General features: G+C 40.8%; 4 protein-coding genes and 2 long non-coding RNA genes across 10 annotated transcripts; 3 read left to right on the forward strand and 3 right to left on the reverse strand.

Annotated features, from left to right (window-relative positions):
• The first annotated feature begins 147 nt into the window (after positions 1 to 147).
• LOC143905908 (uncharacterized) lies at positions 148 to 2,803 on the forward strand. The gene is made up of 4 exons (XM_077421565.1): positions 148 to 881; positions 930 to 1,134; positions 1,744 to 2,246; positions 2,797 to 2,803. The coding sequence occupies exons 1-4, from the start codon at positions 148 to 150 to the stop codon at positions 2,801 to 2,803; spliced, it is 1,449 nt and encodes a 482-aa protein (XP_077277691.1).
• On the reverse strand, positions 2,680 to 3,491 carry LOC143905909 (uncharacterized; the record flags this gene model as incomplete). The annotated part of the gene is made up of 1 exon (XM_077421566.1): positions 2,680 to 3,491. A coding segment is annotated over one exon (582 nt), but the record flags the coding sequence as incomplete, so codon positions are not given.
• Positions 3,492 to 15,539: 12,048 nt separating this feature from the next.
• LOC143905879 (uncharacterized) lies at positions 15,540 to 16,531 on the forward strand. Its single transcript, XR_013259354.1, has 2 exons — positions 15,540 to 16,277; positions 16,380 to 16,531. It is a non-coding gene; the product is annotated as an uncharacterized LOC143905879 (long non-coding RNA).
• LOC143905878 (uncharacterized) lies at positions 16,328 to 17,313 on the reverse strand. Its single transcript, XR_013259353.1, has 3 exons — positions 16,910 to 17,313; positions 16,688 to 16,811; positions 16,328 to 16,574 (listed from the first exon to the last, which is right to left on the reverse strand). It is a non-coding gene; the product is annotated as an uncharacterized LOC143905878 (long non-coding RNA).
• A 240-nt stretch (positions 17,314 to 17,553) lies between these two features.
• Positions 17,554 to 18,668, reverse strand: LOC143905875 (uncharacterized). Its single transcript, XM_077421523.1, has 4 exons — positions 18,470 to 18,668; positions 18,248 to 18,371; positions 17,866 to 18,138; positions 17,554 to 17,750 (listed from the first exon to the last, which is right to left on the reverse strand). The coding sequence occupies exons 1-4, from the start codon at positions 18,479 to 18,481 to the stop codon at positions 17,647 to 17,649; spliced, it is 513 nt and encodes a 170-aa protein (XP_077277649.1). The 5' UTR covers positions 18,482 to 18,668; the 3' UTR covers positions 17,554 to 17,646.
• Positions 18,669 to 18,988: 320 nt separating this feature from the next.
• Positions 18,989 to 22,767, forward strand: LOC143905876 (GTPase-activating protein and VPS9 domain-containing protein 1-like). Of its 5 annotated transcripts, none has more exons than XM_077421525.1 (7): positions 18,989 to 19,120; positions 19,510 to 19,953; positions 20,054 to 20,704; positions 20,825 to 21,050; positions 21,160 to 21,416; positions 21,517 to 21,727; positions 21,808 to 22,128. In XM_077421525.1, exons 2-3 carry the CDS (start codon positions 19,645 to 19,647, stop codon positions 20,126 to 20,128), a joined length of 384 nt encoding a protein of 127 aa, XP_077277651.1. In that variant the 5' UTR covers positions 18,989 to 19,120; positions 19,510 to 19,644; the 3' UTR covers positions 20,129 to 20,704; positions 20,825 to 21,050; positions 21,160 to 21,416; positions 21,517 to 21,727; positions 21,808 to 22,128. The 5 variants fall into 5 exon arrangements, with proteins under 5 accessions (XP_077277651.1, XP_077277652.1, XP_077277653.1 ...); XM_077421526.1 differs by lacking the exon at positions 18,989 to 19,120 and adding an exon at positions 19,350 to 19,372; XM_077421527.1 differs by lacking the exon at positions 18,989 to 19,120 and adding an exon at positions 22,264 to 22,767 and having other exon boundaries at positions 19,379 to 19,953; positions 20,030 to 20,704; positions 21,808 to 22,195.
• The last annotated feature ends 531 nt before the right edge of the window (positions 22,768 to 23,298 follow it).

Raw genomic sequence — 23,298 nt, forward strand, 5'->3', positions numbered from 1 at the left:
ACGATGGCTTCCTCAAAAAGACTCATTTGCATTCGCAACAAGGATCTCGTCGCATCCGATCATCTCACCAAACGCCTCGTTTTGTCTGAAGTGGCTCAGATATTCGATCCACTAGGCTTTGCATCACCAGTCGTGATCAAGGTGAAGATGCTCTTGCAGGAGCTTTGGCTTCATAAGCTCCAATGGGATGAACCACTGCCATCCCAGCTCTCATCACGGTGGCTCATCATCAGAAAGGAACTCACCAGCTTGCGCAAGATCTCAATTCCTCGGTGGTATAACACATGGAGTACATCGACAGTGGAATTTCACGGCTTTTCTGATGCTTCTCAATTGGCAATGGCTGCAGTCGTATTTATCACCGTCCACGGCTCAAATGGCGCCTCGATTTCATTGGTGTGCTCCAAAACAAAGGTAGCACCTCTCAAGCGGCTCACCATCCCGAGACTTGAACTCACCGCAGCACTGCTGCTCTCACGACTCATGCAATACGTTCAAGCCACATTGAAGTTGAACGTCACAGCAACTCACCTGTGGACGGACTCTGTTGTGACACTCACGTGGATCAAATCTCATGCATCGCGCTGGAAGGATTTCGTGAGAAATCGGGTTTCTCAAATTCAAGAGCTCACTGCAAACGCACATTGGAAATACGTACCAGGTACGTCCAACCCAGCCGATTGCGCCTCACGAGGATTAACTACTGCTCAACTCCAAAGTCACTCATTATGGTGGACGGGACCACCGTGGATACTCACCCCTGAAGCTTGGCCATCTCAACCCGCGCTTTCGGACGAGTTGAACTCGCACGAGGCTCGTCCTGGCATTGCGCTACATGCGGCCGCATCTCAACCGGAATATCACTGGGACCTGATATATAGGTACTCAACTCTCAACAAGTTATTGAAAATAACAGCTCTTTGTTTCAGATTCATATCGCTTCTGGGAAATTGCCGACGCACGCCACTGGACTTGCACTCAGCTTTGGAGGAGGCCAGATTCTTCTGGATTAAGGCTACTCAAGCGGCATACTTTACGCACGAGATCAAGATGCTCACGGCCAACTCGAGACTACCAACTGCTCACGCATTCAGTCGATTGACTGCGTATATAGACGCTCAAGGGATCATCCGAGTTGGCGGCCGCCTCAACCAATCAGCACTAGCTCAAGACAGCAAACATCAGGCGATTTTGCCTCGCCACTCCCGGCTCTCAACCTTGATCATTTCACACGCCCATCTGCGTACTCTGCATGGAGGAACACAGCTGACATTGGCTCATGTCAGGCAAAGTTACTGGATCATCGGCGGACGGGCTCCGGTGAAGTCTCATATCTTGCGGTGTGTCGTGTGTGCTCGGCAGAGGGGGATCCGTGCTCATCAACTGATGGGCCAACTACCTCTCTCTCGGGTTACGCCGTCACGTCCGTTTACTCACACAGGAGTTGACTATGCCGGACCGCTCACCATCAAAACATGGAAAGGACGAGGTGCGAAGACATACAAAGGATGGATCTGTGTGTTTGTCTGTTTCTCCACCTCAGCAATTCACCTCGAAGTAGTCAGTGACTACTCATCAGAAGGATTTATCGCAGCCTTCCGAAGATTTTCAGCGAGAAGGGGAATTGCTCAGACCATATATTCGGACTGCGGGACAACATTCATTGGAGCAGACGCCGCGCTCAAGAAAATGTTCATCCAGAGCTCACAAGAACATCAACGGATCGCTCAAATTCTACAACAGGATTGCACCAGATGGGAGTTCAACCCACCAGGCGCTCCACACATGGGGGGCAAGTGGGAGGCGGTGGTGAAATCCGTCAAGTTTCATCTGAGACGGACTATCGGGGAAACTCTACTCACTACGGAAGAACTCACAACGTTGCTTACTCAAATCGAAGCCATTCTCAACTCACGGCCCTTAGAACCGCTGAGTGACGACCCGGAAGACGTCTCAGCGCTCACACCAGGTCATTTCCTCATTGGAGGTCCACTCACTACCATACCCGAGCCATCTCTGATTGACCTAGCAACCTCACGGCTATCTCGATGGCAGCTCATCCAGCAGCGAGTTCAACATTTTTGGGCACAATGGTCGGCTCATTATCTGCAACGCCAGCAGGCGATCTCCAAGTGGCATCATCCTAACAACAACATTAAGGTGGGCTCCATCGTGCTGCTCACCGACGAACGCTCTCCACCGTGCAAGTGGCCACTCGCCAGAGTAACAGCTTTGCACCCCAGTAGGTATACAATGAGGATTCTACCCCCGGGTGGTGCTCGAGGGGGGGTGAGGGGCGGGGGGGAACCGCGGGGGGGGGGGAATACCGCGTCTTCGGCCGCCGCGGGGGGAGGGGGGGTACCGCGTCTTCGGGCGCCGCGGGGGGGGGAGTACCGCGTCTTCGGGCGCCGCGGGGGGGGGTACCGCGTCTTCGGGCGCCGCGGGGTGAGGGGGGTACCGCGTTTTCGAGCGCCGCGGGGTGAGGGGAGGGGTACCGCGTTTTTCCGGCGCGGCGGGGGCGGGCGGACCGCATTTTCCGGCGGTTTACCGCGTTTTCCAGCGCCGCGAGAGTCCGCGTTTCGGGCACCGCGGGGGAGGGGTCGGCCGCGTTTCGCCGCGCCGCGGAGTCCGCGTGACGTCACACGCTCCCGCTCGCGTTATCTCCCCCTCGAAGATGTTTCCCCCGTCCCCCGGTCGCGCGCGTCTTTTCGTTCGCGCGGTCACTCTCTCTCCCGTTCGCGCGTTCTCGCTCACGATTGAGTATCTTTTCGACGCCAACAATATTTAATCGTTCAGATCTTAATATTTAATTTATAATTATACATTTAAGTAAACAATAAACGAAGACAGCTTAACAAAAGGGAACGGTAAATAAAAAAGGAAATTATTTTTTACCATATTATATACATTTATTTGTCATGTAGCGCATTATACACAATAGTATCCAAAGCGTAGGCCAACAGTTCGCAATCAATAATCGAATTTTCATCATAAATTTTACGCAAGATTGTAACTGCGTTACATTTATCGGTGATACAATTTTGACGTAAAGTTGTTACAAACTGTTTTAATTTTTTACTTACGCCGTGAACATTTGGAGATAGTTGAAAATACACGTTCTCGACGCAATGTTCTAGTTCGAACAGAAAGAGTACTGTTGACGGTTTCATGTACAAGCTGGTGCCGCATGACGTCAATTTTACAATATCTGCGTCACGTATTTTAACAAGCTCCAGATCGCGAAACGTTAGCGATGATGGTGCCGATGACTGCACGAGTCGCTGTATATCTGCATGTTTTTCGATGAATGTCACCCACGTTGCATGTGGCAGAATTATCCGATTGCCTCGGTTATCGCCAATAAGTATATCCACAGAGGACAAAGGTCCCGCGCTGATTCCGACATCCAAAAATTTATACGCTGTTGACGTCAAGGCAAATCTTCTTCCCAAAATACGCGGCGTGTAGCGGGGTTTATCAAAACTGAAAAAATACAATTATGTAAGCGGCAGAATAAATAGAGTAAGTTATCGACACGGGGATGTAGGAATTCCACAGTTTGCGAGAGGTGACGTAGAATAGTCGGCGCTAGCGACAAATGTGAGACGAGTATGATTTAGGAGTATAAGGAAGCGAGAGTCGCGAAGTAGCTAGCAAAGAGACAACATGTATAGAAAGTGAGAAAGTAGAGAAGAAGTTAATGTGAGAATATGAAGTAACGGTAGTAAGACTGAAAGCGTTATATGATAATGGAGATAGAAACGGACCCTGTATTATATGATAATGGTGATATAAACGGACATTGTATTATTTGAGATTTGACGACAAGAAGAAGTGAAATGTATATCTCTTGAGACCAGAAATGAATATATTAAATATATATATATATCCTGACAATATACCAAATGTGTACAGTTAATTTATCAGAAGTGGGATACAGACTAAATTATTAACTTTCGGGCGAAATAATAATCACGTGAGTGTAGGGGATGTACAGAGTTCCGTGCGCGTGATCGTGCGGTGTAAGCCATGGTATACGTTGTGTTGGAATTCAAGGGCATGGCTGATATATATTTTGATGGAACAAAAGGACATTGAAAATTTAACGATAAATCAATTGAGATCATTGGCTTCGCGACTTAAATTAGGAACGAAGGGCTCTCGCGCAGCAATTATAATTCGAATAATAGACTTTTATACGGAAAACGGGTGGCCAAAGAATATGGCTCAATTTTCGGGACGCAGTGGTGATGTTAGCAGAAACTTGAAGGAGACAGAAAATGAAAATGAGCAGCAAAAAGGAGCAGGACATTCCGATATGTCTGGTCCAGTAAGAAAGGAAGATTTGAATCCGCAACATATTGTTAATGGTATTCCAGCCGTAGGGAATGGCAATGGTCAAGGAGTGAATTTTGCATTGAATATGCAAGAAATCGTGCAAGCGGTGGTACAAGTAATGGAGGAGAGGCAGCGGATGCGAGATGGATCGGCAGGATCTTTTTCAACCACTAGAAGCGTAAGCTCTTGTATAGAAGTTGATACGTCAAATGTAAACTGGCAACAAATTAAATTTGCAACAAAGTTGATCCCTACATTTGCGGGAAAGGACGATGAAAATGTCATTAGATGGCTGGAAAGAATTTCGTGTGTGGCTCGTATGTATAAGTTTAAAGACGAAGTGTTGGTGCTGGCGGCAGTTTCGCAATTAAAAAATCGAGCGCAGGACTGGTATAACAGACAACCAATGGAGGACGTGGCAACTTGGGAGGATTTCAAATTTCGCCTGCGCAGTCATTTCGAAGTAAAAGAATCGTATACAGCAACGCTCGCAAAAATCGGACAAAGAATTTGGAAAACATACACAGAGAAATTTGTAGACTATGCTGAGGATAAACTGGGATTAATGCAGAACCTGTCTTTGACAGAGAGAGAGAAAATTGAATTGTTGGCGGATGGCGTGAAGGATTCAACTTTGACAAAAATTGGTACTAAGTACGTGGATAACGAACATTCCAGACTTTATCGAACATGTTCGTCGAATAACAGAGGATTCCGCTTTGCCGAGAAGAGTTGATACAGGCGTGCGATTTGGAGGTCATGGTCGAGTTCTAAATAGAAACACCGCAGATAGAAGCGATACACCACGACAGGCTTCAACGGAGAGAACGTGTTTCACCTGTAAACGACCAGGGCATATTTCGAGGGATTGCAGACAAAGGAAAGCGGTGTGTTTTCATTGCGGAGAGGAAGGCCACATCAGCCCGGCGTGTCCGAAAAGAGGAACCAACATGGGTACACGTACTAGTCACGTGATCGAGTCAGGAACGGAGAATGTAACGGATTCAACGGTTTTCGTGAGTGATATTAACTCCGGTAATAAAGACAAATCGTGTATTGCGGTACAGAGTATTACAATTCCGAATATTAGATTAAAAGCGCTAATTGATACAGGTAGTTTTGTTTGTTTGATGAGAAAATCAGTCTATGATCAGTATTATGTTGGAAAAGAATTGTTAAAAGTTAGTAGCGATATTCAATTAAAAGGTGTTAACGATACTGAGATAGGTATTTTAGGAAAAATTCAGGATCAAATAACTCTAGAAGGATTAGAAGGCGTTTGGTTTTATGTAAATTTATTGATAGTTCAGGATTGCACCATGAAGTACGATTTATTACTGGGTAGACAATTTTTCCAAAATGCAAATTTAAAATTAATTTATCAAAATGGTAGTTATAAGTTTGAAGTTGACAAAGAAACTATAGAATTTATTCACTGTTTTAATATTGATATTATAGAAAAACAAAATAAATATGATATTAGTAGTAATTTAGAACAGGATATGCCTCTTGCGTTAAGGAAACAAGTAATAGATGTTTTTGACTCGGTGAACAGTTTGAAGATTGAACCTGTAAAAGATGATTATTGTGCTAAAGTTCATTTAAAGGATAATTCATTATTTCGATATGCGCCTAGACGAATGTCAGAGATTGAAAAGAGAGAGTTGGATAACATCATTGATGATTTTCTCAAACGGAATATTATAAAGCCTAGCATATCTCCATATTGTGCCCGTGTTGTATTAGTGCCAAAAAGGGATGGGAGGAGGAGAATGTGTGTGGATCTCCGACCTTTAAACCAAAGAATCTACCCGCAGAAGTACCCTTTCCCTATCATCGATGATCAATTAGATGAATTATATGGAAAGAAGTATTTCACTAAATTGGATTTAAGGGATGGATTTCATCAAATCGCAATACATCCTGATTGCACCAAATATTTCGCATTTGCAACACACAATGGGCAGTATGAGTATACGAGGCTACCTTTTGGTTTCTCTGAAGCGCCAGCTGAATTCCAGAAGCGCATATTATATATGTTCCGGGAGTTACTCTTAAAAAAGAAATTGTTAGTATATATCGATGATTTATTGATAGCTACGGTCGATATTCAAGAAAATTTGGATATTTTGAAACAGGTTCTAATCATTCTTAAAAAATATAATCTAGAGTTAAATTTATCAAAGTGCTCATTTTTGAAAAATGAAATAGAATACCTTGGTTACTTGGTAACACGAGATGGCATCACAATGAGTAAGAGACATGTTCAAGCAATAACAGATTATCCAATACCCAGTAATGTAAGAGAACTTCAAGGATTCTTAGGTTTATGTAATTTTTTCCGTAGATTTATTAAAGATTTTGCGCTAAAAACGAGGCCTTTACAAAATTTACTTAAGAAAGGAGCTCAGTTTGATTTTGATGCTAACTGCGAAAATGCATTGGAACAGTTGAAAAGGGAGTTAGTATCTCCGCCGGTTTTGCGAATTTATAATCCGGGTGCAGAAACGGAGCTTCACACAAACGCTAGTAGTCATGGTTTTGGTGCGATACTGTTGCAGAAACAGAGCGACGGATATTTTGGTCCGATAGCATATTTCAGTAAATCAACAACTGATTGCGAAAGAAATTATCATAGCTTTGAGTTAGAGACTTTAGCAATAGTAAAAGCAGTAGAGCGATTCCATGTATATTTGCAGGGCATTAAATTTAAAATTGTAACGGATTGTAATTCTCTGGTCATGGCGATGAAAAAAATCAATATTAATCCACGAATTGCGAGGTGGAGTTTATTTTTACAAAATTATCAGTATGATTTGATACACCGTATATCCAAAAAGATGGTACATGTGGATTCTCTGAGTCGAAATGTGATGATTGTTAATAATATATCAGTAGAAGATGAAATCATGTATAAACAATTGACTGATCCTAAATTAAAAGAAATTGCATCAGAGTTGGAGATGAAAGAAAACAAGTATTTTTCACTAGTTAATGGTCTGGTCTTTAGAAACTATCAAGATAAGCAATTATTTGTTGTTCCAGATAATATGGTAAATAATGTCATTAGAATTCATCACGATGAAATGGGTCATGTTGGCATTGACAAAACTATTCAGGGAATTCTCAAGTACTATTGGTTCGCTTGTATGAAGATAAGAGTTAAACAATATATAGAAAGTTGTATAAAATGTCTTAGTAACACTATTGCTGCGGGAAAAACGGAAGGAGAAATGGAGCTTGTTGATATTGTACCCGTTCCTATGCATACGATACACGCGGATCATTTTGGTCCTTTAGAAGAAACTGCGGAAAAATATAAGTATATTCTGGTAGTTGTGGATGCATATACTAAATTTGTCAGGTTATATCCGTGTAAATCAGTATCTTCGGAACACACTGTAGCACACCTTACAGCTTTGAGCAATTTATTTGGATGTCCGGAAAGGATAGTTAGTGATCGCGGAACAGCGTTTACTTCTAGTGTGTTTGCCCAGTTTGCACAAGAAAATGGTATTAAACATATAAAGACAGCAGTTGCCTCACCTTGGGCAAATGGCGCGGTAGAACGTGTAAATAGGTTTTTGAAATCAACTCTATCTAAGGTTATTGAGGATCTGAGTGATTGGTCTAAAAAACTCGGTAGAGTACAGTATATTTTAAATAATACCTTTCATAAGTCAATAAATGCTACACCTAGTATGGTATTTTTAGGGTATGATCAAAAGAATCAATCAGATAAGGATCTTCGACGATTTATGGATGAGTTGACTGCAATTGATAAAAATATTGATCAGGAACGTAATAAGGCTAGAGATACAGCAAAATTAGTTAATAGTGCGGTTCAGGAATATAATAAAAATCAATATGATAAACGACATAAGAAACCAACAACATATAAAGAGGGTGATTTAATCTTAATTAAAGTGCTGCAACATAAACCGGGCATAAATCAAAAATTATTTCCAAAATTCAAGGGTCCATATCAGATTGCTCGAGTGCTGCGAAAGAATAGATATGTTGTAACGGATATACCTGGATATAGTCTTACTCAGAAACCTTTAAATACTATCTTGTCAGCTGATAAAATAAAACCATGGATAAGAATAACCGAAGTGGCACCACAGGTATCGGAGGATATATAAATTTGCGTTAGTATATAAGGCTATTAACCATTGAACGTTCATTCGTATAGGATGATAAATAATTTATATATATAAATATGTACAGAGACGAATAGTTCGGGACGAACTATAATGTCAGGATGGCCGAGCTGTAAGCGGCAGAATAAATAGAGTAAGTTATCGACACGGGGATGTAGGAATTCCACAGTTTGCGAGAGGTGACGTAGAATAGTCGGCGCTAGCGACAAATGTGAGACGAGTATGATTTAGGAGTATAAGGAAGCGAGAGTCGCGAAGTAGCTAGCAAAGAGACAACATGTATAGAAAGTGAGAAAGTAGAGAAGAAGTTAATGTGAGAATATGAAGTAACGGTAGTAAGACTGAAAGCGTTATATGATAATGGAGATAGAAACGGACCCTGTATTATATGATAATGGTGATATAAACGGACATTGTATTATTTGAGATTTGACGACAAGAAGAAGTGAAATGTATATCTCTTGAGACCAGAAATGAATATATTAAATATATATATATATCCTGACAATATACCAAATGTGTACAATTATATGTTCATAAAAGTTTTTTTGCACAAGTATATATGAAAATTAGCGGTACTTACTCATTGTGCTGTTTCTCACACGTTTTGTCTTGAATCGGAACGTAGTAGTTCGCACCGTGAGTGTTCATCGTATCTGGAGGCTGTTTATTGCAAACTTACTCGAACCGTATCGAACTCTCGACTGCGCTCTAGAATCTTCGTAGATCATTTATACATACCCAAAACTGCAAATTTTGCAAAAATAGCGCCAATGTACGGCTGCTGCATGGTGACCACCACCACAATCCACATATACGTTAAATGTGATATCTTTGTCAAGAACATTCGTGATGAGATCACCTCATCGGGCATCAAATATGATTTTTTTCAAGAGCATACGTGTCTCACGATGATTTCATCGAACACATGCAAAACTGCAAATATTGCAATTTCGGATAAGCCAATGGAGCGTTATTGTTTTTAAGAACATGTCGCGACGTGTCTCGCGATGATTTCATCGAACACGTGCAAAACTGCAAAATTTGCAATTTCGCATAATTCAATGGAGCGTTATTGTTTTGAAGAACATGTCGCGACATGTCTCGCGATGATTTCATCGAACACGTGCAAAACTGCAAATTTTGCAAATAGCGCCGATGTACGGCTGCTGAGATGAAATTAGATACGATAAGCAAACGATGCATCATTAGTAGAATATAAAATGACGAATCTAGAGAATACGCTCAATAGTCGAGAACTGGAAGTCGCGAGTGCAACAAATGGCGTTAGCAAGAGAATCGTGCAATAACATGGAGCAAGAGTTGTTGGAGCAATCCACCCTGTTAAATTCGAGGGAAGACTTTGCCGCGTGGGAGCAACGATGTGACGAGTTTATCGAATCATTGGAAGAACAAAGCCGAATTAAACGACCGCGATTATCGATCGGTCTCAAACAGTCATTGGTCGCATGTATCGCAAGACTCGAAGGTCTGAAAGACTCGGTACGTCAACGTTTCGTGCATGTGGGTGCGGGATACAGTGCGAGTGCGACAGGACTCAGATGGCGCGAGATAGATACGGCTTTTGAAAGCCGTATATTGACTGGTGCGGTGATAAATTCCAAACACATCGACCCTCGTCAATTTCTCAAAGATGCGGGAGAAATTGTACTCGATCGTGTGCAGAACGTCATGCAACGACATGACAATGTAAAAATTAACACAGTATTTAATGGTGAATTTGTTGCGAGTGACAAACGCGCGAATAAAAGTATCGCAACGAGAAACTATGAAATCTTTCGTGAGTCCAATCTGCACGAGTGGTACAAGCAACACGTCATCGAGCCTACCTTAGCAAAGCTGGAGGAATTCCAGGAACGTGATAGCGGATGGGCGTTGTCGCGTATACTCAATTTAATGGTAAACGTGAACAAATATAATCCATTGCACGCGGGGTGTTTTGTGGAAATACCGCAAGAAATTAAAAAGAAGAAAGCGGTGATAAACGTGCGATCAAGGGGCAATGCATGTTTCGCATGGTCAGTGACGGCTGCTCTACATCCAGCCGAGAGACACGCAGAAGCAAAACTCGGTAAAATATAAAAAAAATTTTATACATCTTCAGTAAAAATTATTTTTATTTTATTTAGGGTTGTATACTCAACGATCGCAAAAAGTATTTTTGTTCCTATTTGTTACTTGCGAGTCACGAGGCGGGGATAGTTTAGTGATACACGCAAAATGTCTCACGTTGGTCATGCACGTACAGCAAATTTACATGTCTGTCATCTTCGCGGTTGAGCGTTATTGGCGGGAATGCAATTTCATTGTTTGTATCGCTGCTGACACTAGTTGATTGATATCGTTGGTGATTTTCAAACTTTTTAATTTGATTCAACGTCAGTGGACATTCATGTTTGGAGATTTAGCCCGACGTTGTGTATGAGGGGATACGATGAATCCCGTTTCTGCATGTCTCTCGGCTGGATGCAGGCAGACTCACCGACCGCGAAATTGATTGCCCTGATCGCACGTTTAAACGCTCTCTTCTTTAATTATAGCGGTATTTCACAAAACACCCGCGGCAATGGATTATATTTTAATTTACAGTCAAATTGTTGTATACGCGACCAACGCCCATCCGCTATTCCTGGAATTCCTCCAGCGATGCTAGAGTAGGCTCGATAACGCGCGACACGTACATTCTTGCAGATCGACGTACGAAATAGTTCACAGTTTCTCGTAGCGATACTTTTATTCGCCGCGTTTGTCACCCGCAGCAAATCACCATTAAACATTGTGTTAATCTTTACATTGTCATGTCGTTGCATGACGCTTCCGCACACGATCGATTACAATTTCTCTCGCATCTTCGAGAAAGAAAATTGACGAGGTTCGATGTGTTTGGAATTTATTAGCGCCGACCAGTCAGTTATCGAGTTTCAAAAGCCGAACTATCTCCGAGCATTGAGTCCTGTCTCACTCGCAGTATCCGGCCCCCCCATGCAAGAAACGTTGACGTACCGAGCTTTCAGACTTCGATTAGGCAATACGAGCGATCAATTACTGTTTGCGACGATAGATAATCGCGGTCATTCATTCGGCCTTGTTCTTCCAACGATTCGATAATGTCACATCGTGCTCCCCGAGGTAAATTCGTCCCGCGAATAATAGGGGGATTGCTCCAACAACTCTTGCTCCATGTTATTACACGATCTTTCTAACACAATTGGTTTGTAATCACGAACTTCCCAATTCTCGTTATGAGCGCGTATATATCCAAATTATTCATTTTTGTTATATCTCACTAATGATGCAGAGTTTGTTTTATTAGCGTATCTAATTCACCGTGATATCAGCTCCGTTACATTTGCGCTAACCGAAAAAAAATGCAAAATTGCCGGTGTGCACGTGGCAATGATTGTCACCGCGAGACACATATGTTCTCGAAAAAAAATTATCGCGCCATTTGACTTCGATGATTGATCTGTGTGATCACAGCAGCCGTTACATTGGCGCTATGCAAAATTTCGCAGGTTTGCATGGTTTGATTGAAGTCCTTGCAGAAAATATCAATATAAAAAGGATTAACAAGATTGTACCATTGAAGATACTGGATCTGTTATCTTGGCGAGTGGACCATTCTTATCTCGCACTGCGAAAGTGGTTCTTGAGTGTTACAAGGACTTGGTGTGTTCGAGTTTGAAAAAAATACGGTAAGGAAGAAAAAATTATTTTTAGATTAAGAAACCAGGTGGAAAATTTAATTACATAAATTTTTCTATTATAAAATGAAACCGCCGATACAACCCATTAACTTATGAGGTGTTGGACGGGGTTCTGCCTCGGGCGTATCCCGAGCATACGATAACCTATACATGGTTCTGCATCATCGGGCTCGAGCCTGCTACGTGGACGGAGATCTCCACGTATGCGCTTATGTCAGCGGGTGCTATGTGCTGACGTTTAACCCTCAGTTGCGTGAATTTGAAAGAAAAGTGCGATTGGCACGGCATTTCGTCGCGGTTGCATGGGTTCCCAATCCGTATTAAAACAATGTGGCTTTATGTGTAGAAAAATAATCATGCGTATAAGGACTGCCGATGAGTGCCGCGAGTGTATTGAAGCGTATTTAACAATGAAAGAGGAGTTTGCGAGATTCAATAGATGGGGTAAATCTACGAGATAGAGCTTCATGAATGAGATTAGTATGTGATTATGAGAGTGAACAGCTCTATATTGTGTGTAATTTATTGTAGTAGTATAATGCTGGTTGAGAGTGAAAATGAGTGAGTTAGTAGAATTAGAGAATATATTTAGAAGTTAGAGAATTAGAAGTTAGAGAATATGGATGAGTTTTATATATAGTAAGAGATGACTATTGTATATTGTATTATTGATGTTCTGTATGTTGTTGGGTATACTGTGCTTGTCATACCTCATACCCATGTGTGTTGCGTCGATGCATTGGCGGCGTGTGCAAAGAGCGGAAAAATTACGTTAAGTTTAAACGCTTATGTCTTATGTCGAGATTATTGTGTGCAATCGGTGCAGATAGTTCTGTACCGCTAATAAACTACTACAATAAACTATTCTAAAGAACCTTTGGTCACAATTTATACTATATGTTTAAACTTTATGCTTATACGTACTTAAGATGCTTATAACGCTGTCAGATAAAGGACAATGTTAAAAAAAGCCAATTTTTTGCTCTTTGGGGGGAATAAATAAAACCTATTCCATACGTTTTCTAGACATAAATACAAATAAAAAATGCACCTAAGATCGTTCGATAGCGGTTTCAATAGCTGTTTTAGTTGTTTGATAACTGTTCAAGAGCTGTTTCATAGCTGTTTCATAGCGGTTCAATAGCTGTTTTAGTTGTTTGATAGCTGTTTTTAGCTGTTTCATAGCGGTTCAATAGCTGTTTGATAGCTGTTTTAGTTGTTTGATAGCTGTTCAAGAGCTGTTTGATAGCTGTTTTAGTTGTTTGATAGCTGTTCAATAGCTGTTTGATGGCTGTTTTTAGCTGTTTAAAAGAAGTTTGATAGCGGTTCAATAGCGGTTATACAGATCGCAGTTATACTGATAGCTGTTTTTAGCTGTTTAATAGCTGTTCAATAGCAGTATTACAGATTAAACCATTGCATTGAAAGTTAATGGTGCGATATCGTTTTCGAGAATATGTCTTGCGGTGACTTCATCGCACACGTGCAAAACTGTACATCGTAGATTTTTCGCAAGGCGCATCCGTACGGAAGCTGAGATGAAATTAGATATGATAAACAAACGCTGTGACAATAGTGAGATGTGGAAGGATGAATTTGAAGGTACGCTCAGTAGTCGAGGACTAGAAGTGAGAGTCGGTTGGTGTGTTTGATCGTGCGGTTTATACAACAATTGGTTCGTCCTGGCCATCTTAATGCTACTGTAAACAGACTGTGTGCCAACGAAAACTTTTAACAAAAGTAAGAGATAGCGGTTCAATAGCTGTTTGATAGCTGTGTCGAAAAATTTCAAGTGTCGCGACTGTTTGCACTGTCTGCACTGTGTGATTTTAACAGTAGCATCGTGTATTGCGCCTTTTGAGGCATACAACGTTCTGTAAAAATGGATTTCGAAGAATTGGACATGAAATGGAAGTTGAAGCAAACGTTGAAGAAATGGAAGTGAATGACGAGGAAGAAATGGAAGTTGATGACGAGGAAGAAATAGAAGTTGATGATGGAGCATTATTGTCGGACGATTCGTGTTATGATAGTGAATTGGCTGATGAGGATATTCCGGACGAAATTTTCAGAGTGTTAAATCAAGCAGAAGTGAATATGTTACACCCTCTGAAAAAGATGTGTTGCATATATTTTATTTTACTCCAGGACATGTGAAGTTTTGTGCGTCATGCATTGTCAGAATACGCGGATTGTTCTCGATGTTATACGCTGTTCGCAGACATGACACATGTCCGTATATCCTTATAGATGGTCTCTTTTGTTCATCTTGTGGAGACCCATTATATCTGATTTCACCATGTAATCTGTGTCCCATGTGTGTTTTTGTGTAAATTTTAACTGTGTAAATAGCCTGTGTAAATAGCCTGCAGTATTTTAATGTATACATATTATTGTGTAAATTAAGAGACAATGGTCTGAACTGAATTCTGAAGGTGACTGACTCAAGAGTTAGGGATTTCTGGCTCAAATCCTGTGGTGGTAAGCAAATTTTCTATGTATAATATAAATTTATTTAACGCGATCGTGAACGAGAACGCAAACGGGGATCGGGGCGAGCGAGAGAAACCGCGAACGAGAAGACGCGCGCGACCGGGGGACGGGGGAAACATCTTCGAGGGGGAGATAACGCGAGCGGGAGCGTGTGACGTCACGCGGACTTCGCGGCGCGGCGAAACGCGGACCCCCTCGCCCCGCTCCGCGGCAAAAACGCGAACGCTCCGCGGCGCGGCGAAACGCGGCCGACCCCTCCACCGCGGTGCCCGAAACGCGGACTCTCGCGGCGCTGGAAAACGCGGTAAACCGCCGGAAAATGCGGTCCGCCTGTCCCCGCCTCGCCGGAAAAACGCGGTACCCCCTCCCCTCACCCCGCGGCGCTCGAAAACGCGGTACCCCCCTCACCCCGCGGCGCCCGAAAACGCGGTACCCCCCCCTCCCGCGGCGTCCGAAGACGCGGTACCCCCCCCCCCGCGGCGCCCGAAGACGCGGTGCCCCCCCCCCCGCGGTCCCCCCCGCCCCTCACCCCCCCTCGCCCTCGGTATGTGGTCTGGAACCGGCCTAGCTTACCTACTGACAATTTTGAAAATTAAAATATTATATAATAGGTACATTTTTAATACTACATCCGCTCATTTATTAAACAAGAAGTTAAATTAAGCAACAAAAATTAAATTATTAATATTAAATATTAATACAATAAGATATTTGTATTTACATTTATCAAAATAAAAAATAAGTTTAATTATAAAAATAAATATTAATAATTGGACTTATTAAAAATTAAATAATTTGTTCAGATATTGCGCTCGAATTCTTTTCGCGTTTTACAATGCTCGATCGTTTCACATTAGATGGCGCGAGTCGCCACTCTCAAATAGAGTTCCTATAATAAGAGTTAAGGGTGTTCCGACAAGTAGTCGGATTTTAATCGGCTCGAGCAGTAGTACTCAATCAGTTCATTTCGAAAAATCCTCTAGACTAATCATTGCTGTCTCATGGAGGATTCACACTGCGTCCGATCTCTGGTCCGATGTTCGACGTACGACGATCCGACATCCAATAGGAAATTTTTGTCTCTAATAATAAATTCTGTTATTGGATGTCGGATCGTCGTACGTCGAACATCGGACGTGATCGGACGCAATGTGAATCCTCCATCAGCACTCGGATTAGGGTGCATCCCGATGGAGAAGAAATAGCGGAACGGAACAGTAACGGAAAAGAGATATGGTGGGGGTTAACCAATCAGAGTAGTTCCGTTTCAATTCCGTTTCGTTATTTAGGGTGCATCCCGATGGAGAAGAAATAGCGGAACGGAACAGTAACGGAAAAGAGATATGGTGGGGGGTTAACCAATCAGAGTAGTTCCGTTTCAATTCCGTTCCGTTATTTAGTGAGTGGGTTCCCCATGGCACGGAGCTGTTACGGAACGGAAAAGAAACGGAAAAATTTCTAACCTATTCTGTCGAAAGTTCGCAAATAAGTGCAGTGGATCGATTGCTTTGCAACATTTTTATTTTTGCAAATAAAGAGCAATATGTCGTCATCGGTAGGTATTACATGTGAAAATAAAATATATATATATGTTAAAATCCTATGTTAATATGTTAATGCTAATTAACCGAATGTGATATATTTCATTAATTTCCAGAAATTCAAATGTGGATATGTTCAAAGCGTCCTGTTCAAAGAGCAACAGCATTAATTCCTTCCACATCAACAAGTGACAACCTCAACGTAGATGATGATCTTATTCCCATCATCAATGACAATCCTACGTCACTGTCTCCAGTCTCTCCGGCGTTATTGCTGTTATTCTCACTCTTGACGTGTGTTTCTAAAGAATCTAAATAATAACAGATTTAGTTTTACAACAAATTTATATATCATTTACATATTCTCTAACCATTAGTTATATTGAATATATATTGCCTCTCTTTTGTACACAAATATACGTACCATTTATAAAGAGATTTCGATCTTTATCCATTATTAAATTCGTATGATTTGCTAAGCAAGGATGTGAAAGTTTTCCGTCTTCATCGAACCAAACAATCCAGCGGCAATATCCACATTTGAATTTCTGGAAATTAATAAAGTATATCACATTCGGTTAATTAGCATTAACATATTAACATAGGATTTTAACATATATATTTTATTTTCATATGTAATACCTACCGATGACGACATATTGCTCTTTATTTGCAAAAATAAAAATGTTGCAAAGCAATCGATCCACTGCACTTATTTGCGAACTTTCGACAGAATAGGTTAGAAATTTTTCCGTTTCTTTTCCGTTCCGTAACAGCTCCGTGCCATGGGGAACCTACTCACTAAATAACGGAACGGAATTGAAACGAAACTACTCTGATTGGTTAACCCCCCACCATATCTCTTTTCCGTTACTGTTCCGTTCCGCTATTTCTTCTCCATCGGGATGCACCCTAAATAACGAAACGGAATTGAAACGGAACTACTCTGATTGGTTAACCCCCACCATATCTCTTTTCCGTTACTGTTCCGTTCCGCTATTTCTTCTCCATCGGGATGCACCCTTAAAGTTGATTTATAATAGCCGTAACCGTTGATTTAAGCCGTAATCTTTAAAAAATTGACTAATCACAGTCGAATGTGAGAAGAATAATCGACTGTGATTCGTCAATTTCTTAAAGATTACGGCTTAAATCAACGGTTACGGCTATTATAAACCAACCCTTAGTGAGTGGGTTCCCCATGGCACGGAGCTGTTACGGAACGGAAAAGAAACGGAAAAATTTCTAACCTATTCTGTCGAAAGTTCGCAAATAAGTGCAGTGGATCGATCGGTTTGCAACATTTTTATTTTTGCAAATAAAGAGCAATATGTCGTCATCGGTAGGTATTACATGTGAAAATAAAATATATATGTTAAAATCCTATGTTATTAATATGTTAATGCTAATTAATGTGATATATTTTATTAATTTCCAGAAATTCAAATAGGTCCATCGTTTTTCTGCTTCAGTAGCGGTATATAAACCTGTGACACACGTATAATTAAGAAATATATATATGTATATATGTATCGTGTGTGTGTGTGTGTAGAAAACCTTGAAAATAAGTAAATATGTAAATAAATATCAATGCTTTTAAACCTTTCAAACATTTGCTGACTTCTTGCCATAGGCAGTCCTTTTGTTTCCTTCCTCGTTCTTTCACAGGTATGCGAAAATCATATAACGGTGCTCTCTCTTTTACGGCACTTATTAAATCTTCATCTAACTTTTCAGTATCGTGGTCGTCAGTGTGTTCTTGACGGTTTTGTTCAGTATCGTGGTCGTCAGTGTGTTCTTGACGGTTTTGAGCAATATTTTCTTTTTCGCAGGCAGTGCTGTTATTCTCACTCTCGACGTGTGTTTCTAAAGAATCTAAATAATAACAGATTTAGTTTTACAACAAATTTATATATTATTTACATATTCTAACCATTAGTTATATTGAATATATATTGCCTCTCTTGTACACAAATATACGTACCATTTATAAAGAGATTTCGATCTTTATCCATTATTAAATTCGCATGATTTGCTAAGCAAGGATGTGAAAGTTTTCCGTCTTCATCGAACCGAACAATCCAGCGACAATATCCACATTTGAATTTCTGGAAATTAATGAAATATATCACATTCGGTTAATTAGCATTAACATATTAACATAGGATTTTAACATATATATTTTATTTTCACATGTAATACCTACCGATGACGACATATTGCTCTTTATTTGCAAAAATAAAAATGTTGCAAAGCAATCGATCCACTGCACTTATTTGCGAACTTTCGACAGAATAGGTTAGAAATTTTTCCGTTTCTTTTCCGTTCCGTAACAGCTCCGTGCCATGGGGAACCCACTCACTAAATAACGGAACGGAATTGAAACGGAACTACTCTGATTGGTTAACCCCCCACCATATCTCTTTTCCGTTACTGTTCCGTTCCGCTATTTCTTCTCCATCGGGATGCACCCTTAAGGGGCCTTTTCATGCTGACGCTCGACGCTGATTTTCAGCGGCAAGAAGGTCGCATGACCACACGTGACGGCGGCGTCAATTGAAATTCATGAAAAGGAAAACAGCGTCAAAATTTCGGCGTCTTCGCGCTGCTTTGGCTTTGACGCTAAAGCTGAGAAAATTCAGCCTTCTTTGCTTGACGCTAGCGTCAGCGCGAAATCACGTGATTTTGCGATTTTGCGATACGCTGAAACGAGCGTCCCATGAATTCGCACCTTTACGGATTACTGCGTTGCGTTGTGAGGAGCAAGTATTTGACCGGAAATGAATGTCCGGGAAAGAATCTACCATATGAAATCGTTTGTATTTCGTATGAAGACTTTTGAAGTGCAATTGAAAAGGTTTGTTAGTCATTCGTTTAATTGTAATTAATTAATTATTTTTACACCATGCATTTAGCCGAAATAGATAAATTAATAAAAGTTTTTATACGGAATCGTTTGTATTTTGTATGAAGAGTTATGAAGTGTAATTAAAAAGGTTTGTGAGTCACCCAGATAATTTTAATTAAATATTTATAAACTCGGTAATTAGCCGAAATATAAATTTTTAGTTATTCATGGTAAAAGAAGAAGGCGCTAGTGTTCCCGAAGGTCCGTCTGCAATCAGAATTAATATGAACGTTTTAAAAATTATTTTATAGTGAAATAAATAAATATACAGACTAATAAGCCTGTAATTATAAGCGATAGTTGCTAATTAAGTTTGTGACTAATATTCTGTCTTGCAGAGGACCTCTGTAACGAGATCAAAGATGTACCAGCTGTGCAGGGTAAAGAGGTTATCTCAAACGCCCTGCCACAGCCCAATTGAGCGACTCAAATGTCATTACCGCTGAGAAGTACTTCTTGCCATTTGAATCAGCATGTCAGAGCTAGTCACTACGGATTGTGGTGACACAGCACTGGACTGCCTGCAGAAGTTAATCGCATATAGCCATCTCACTGGCAATGTGCCTGATTCAACGGAGCCTAACAAGCTGCTGACTGTTTACATCGTTTACTTGGCGTCGCGCAACCTGGTGAATCAAACAACAGCCTGTGCGACTCTCACGCAGATGATCAACGTGATCTTCGCGCGAATGGAGACTCAGGCGGAGGAAGAGATCGTGAGGCTTGATGGGGAACATCAGCAGGAGGGTTCTGTCATAGCAAACGGCGAAACTGAAGCCAAGGTTAGTCCAGAGAATGCTCCTAGTAATGATAACATTGATTCTCAAACAATTATCAAGAGTATTCTTGATGATGTAGTAAAATCCGTGGTGCCATTGGAAGAGGAAGTCAGTTTGGAGAACGGTAGTCCGGAGTACAACGGTGACGAGGCAGCCGCTGAGAATGACAACATGGTAACTGCAAAATTCACCCATGTGCTGCAAAATGATGCAGTCCTGGTGTTTTGCGCTCTCTGCAAGCTCTCTATGAAACAGCTGCCGGACGGCACTCCCGATCCAATATCGCACGAGCTCCGTTCCAAGATCTTGTCGCTTTAGTTACTTCTGGGAATCTTGCAGAATGCCGGTCCAATATTGCGCTCTAACGAGATGTTTGTTATCGCCATTAAACAGTACTTGTGTGTCGTGCTGTCGAAGAATGGCGTGTCTTTGGTGCCGGAAGTGTTCGAGCTGTCGTTAGCGCTGTTCCTGGCGCTGCTCGCCCGTTTCAAGATGCACCTCAAGATGCAGATTGAGGTGTTCTTTAAGGAGATCTTTATGAACATCCTCGAGACCTGTAGCAGCTCTTTTGAGCACAAGTGGATGTTCATACATGCGCTTACGAGGATCTGTGCGGATGCCCAGAGCGTCGTCGACATCTACGTTAACTACGATTGCGATCTCAGCAGCGAATTTCTTCGAGAAGCTCGTCAATGATCTCTCTAAGATTGCTCAAGGTTGTCAAGCTCTAGAGCTAGGTGCACCGCTAAATCAGGTGCGTTATAAGAAAAAGGATGACAGGATAGGTGTATTATTTGGAACAGAGAATGTTCTTCGAAACAAGTTTTCCTGCAAGTTTTAAACAGTAATAAATTGTCATTTTGATTAATTTCAGATACTACCGATGATATATTAGCAAAATACAGAAGAAAGCGAAGCGCAGCTAGGCGATACAGCTTCGGTCGAAAGCAATCAGTCCCGTACAAAAGAGGTGGAAGACGAAAGACTTTCAATCAATTCGAATAATGTAGAACTCTTATGCTTTTGCGGATGCTAAAAGAAAATTACTTATGGTACTTAGCACTGCTGACCTTCAACACATTCCATGGAATACTTCAGAGGTATTTATTGTATTATTTTTTAATCATGGCGTACAAAACAAAGTGTGATTTTTTTATGGATTACTTAATTACTTATGTTCAAATATTCGCATATAACATTTTATTACAGAGACATTGTTAGTCGCAGAAAAAAAACGAACTGATTGCGTTTTTACAACTACAATTGGCAGAAGCTATAAACCTGCAGAATAGAGCATTACTAGCTCATCTTCATGAAACTTTACGTTGCGTGCGTCTATTTAATGACGATGGATGTAGAAAGCTCTTCAAATCACTTTGAGAGGATTATCAAAAGCGATCTCCTTATATCGCATATTTAATCAGATGTCGTCAGGGATTGCTGTCGACATTAGCTCACTGAGATAGGTAATGTTTATATATAAATATCATCTTTGTATGTAACGTATAAGTAAATGTAAGATGTTTAAATGTAAGATGTTAACCGTTTAATAATAATATTTTTCAGATTATGCGTGCGAGTTAAGTGCGATCGGGATGCTATCAATAATCATCTTGTATCCGTTTGTGTGAGGATATTTTTGGAAAAAAGAAGGCTTTTCTCCTGCGTTTCTGCGAAGAGTTTAAAAAACTTACGTTAGCAGACGAGAAACAGGATCTCGTGGATAATTTTTTAGGGAAGGTCCACGTGGAAATGGATAACAATCCGATCTGGCAATGTACATGAATATAATTATTTATCTCGCAATTGATCTTAACGGAGTGCTCAGAGACGTCTGAACTTATTTCTTACTTTCAGCGGCGAGCGTCAACCAGTTAGTATTTGGCGAGTCGTGGTGGAAAGAACCGTCATGGCACGGGTATACCACAATGCGCTCTATCTAAATGAAGATGGAGATGTATATAGGGACCAGCTTTTTCACGGTCACATCAAAAAGTTGGCAAAGGTCGTAACTCATCCAAATCACAAGGACCTACACATTTTAAAAGTTCATCATTACGAATGCCACTGGTCATGGGCGCAGGCTGAATTGGCTGTGATATCGGCGTATAAGACTCCTAGGGATAAGTTGCAGTGTGTATTTCGTTGCGCGACTACCATCATGAATCTCCTCTCCATGGCGTCGGAAAGAGGCATACCTGCTGCCGACGATCTGACTCCCGTGCTGGTCTATGTCTTAATCAAGGTATGCGATTGAAAAGAGAATTGTGATTTTAGCAAGAAGAGTGATTGTTAACGTGTGCTTAATTTCAGACTAATCCGCCGTCGTTGTATCAACTGTTCAATATGTAGACAGCTTTTACGGGAATCGATTGGAGGGAGAGGAACAACATTGGTGGACGCAGTTCTGCGCCGCGATCGAGTTAAGACAATGGATTAACAGTTTCTCAAGAGTATCACGATAAATAAGATTAGATTCGATGCTGGTAATAATGTAGAAATGTATCATAATCATAATTTGACGATTTCATAAAGAAGAAGACCAATATCTTTGTGTAAAGCTAGCTAAACAGTTTTATGCTTTCAGTATCTTAATTTAAATTCTTAAATAGTCTCTTAAATAGTCTAACTGTTAGTTCTTTCGCACGTTATTATGTAACATTAGCAAAGACTGAATCAGATTATACGTAAAGTGTGGCTTTATCTTTATTTGTAACTCTATTGTACAATTTCACAGGACATCGAAAAAAAAAGAAACGTTTAGATATTCTATAATTTATGTGTAAACAATAAAGAACTTATAGAGATTGATAACTATTTTAGCAGGATAAACTGTGTTGGCGTACTCTTTCTACATGCGTACCTTCCCCAAGAGCCGAGACTCAAACCAGATCCGTGAAAAATATTGCCACTTTCGTGGAGTTTTTGTACAGTTTTACTCTAGGAATATCGCGAGAAAAAGAAAGACTTTGGAGATTTTTATCTGAATCGATCGACATAAAGAGAGAGCATAGTAAAGAAACTAGCTTTCGAGAATTTGAACGCATAATACTTTGTTATAATACTATGAGCGAATTAGTTTACGTCACTCTGTCAAATTTTAATATTAAATTACTAATAATATATTGATATCGGTAGTTTAATAATAATAATACATTAAAAAGCGCTCAATTTAAAAGTAGGGCAATCCTAATAAACGACTGTAAAAAAAATTCAAGGTGGAACGCAATGGACAATTCGGTGGCTCTGACATGCTAACTTAAATGGCAAGAAGTACTTCTCAGCGGTAATGACATTTAAGTCTCTTTTAATTGGGTTGTGGCAGGGCGTTTGAGATAACCTGCTTTT

The sequence above is a fragment of the Temnothorax americanus genome, unplaced genomic scaffold, assembly GCF_048541705.1.
Source record: "Temnothorax americanus isolate GAGA-0224 unplaced genomic scaffold, ASM4854170v1 Scaffold69, whole genome shotgun sequence".
NCBI classification, from domain to species: domain Eukaryota; kingdom Metazoa; phylum Arthropoda; class Insecta; order Hymenoptera; family Formicidae; genus Temnothorax; species Temnothorax americanus.

What these genes read in the sequence shown, in the direction of transcription:
- LOC143905908 (XM_077421565.1), top strand. Translation starts at nt 148, where the DNA reads ATGCTCTTGCAGGAGCTTTGGCTTCATAAGCTCCAATGGGATGAACCA. An exon ending in CACTGGGACCTGATATATAG is followed by an intron (nt 882 to 929) that starts GTACTCAACTCT and finishes TCTTTGTTTCAG; the next exon opens with ATTCATATCGCTTCTGGGAA. An exon ending in ACGCTCAAGGGATCATCCGA is followed by an intron (nt 1,135 to 1,743) that starts GTTGGCGGCCGC and finishes ATTCTACAACAG; the next exon opens with GATTGCACCAGATGGGAGTT.
- LOC143905876 (XM_077421525.1), top strand. Translation starts at nt 19,645, where the DNA reads ATGTCAGAGCTAGTCACTACGGATTGTGGTGACACAGCACTGGACTGC. An exon ending in ACGGCGAAACTGAAGCCAAG is followed by an intron (nt 19,954 to 20,053) that starts GTTAGTCCAGAG and finishes TGCCATTGGAAG; the next exon opens with AGGAAGTCAGTTTGGAGAAC.
- LOC143905875 (XM_077421523.1), bottom strand. An exon ending in TCGAAATCTCTTTATAAATG is followed by an intron (nt 18,139 to 18,247) that starts GTACGTATATTT and finishes GTTATTATTTAG; the next exon opens with ATTCTTTAGAAACACACGTC. An exon ending in AGTCAGCAAATGTTTGAAAG is followed by an intron (nt 17,751 to 17,865) that starts GTTTAAAAGCAT and finishes CGTGTGTCACAG; the next exon opens with GTTTATATACCGCTACTGAA.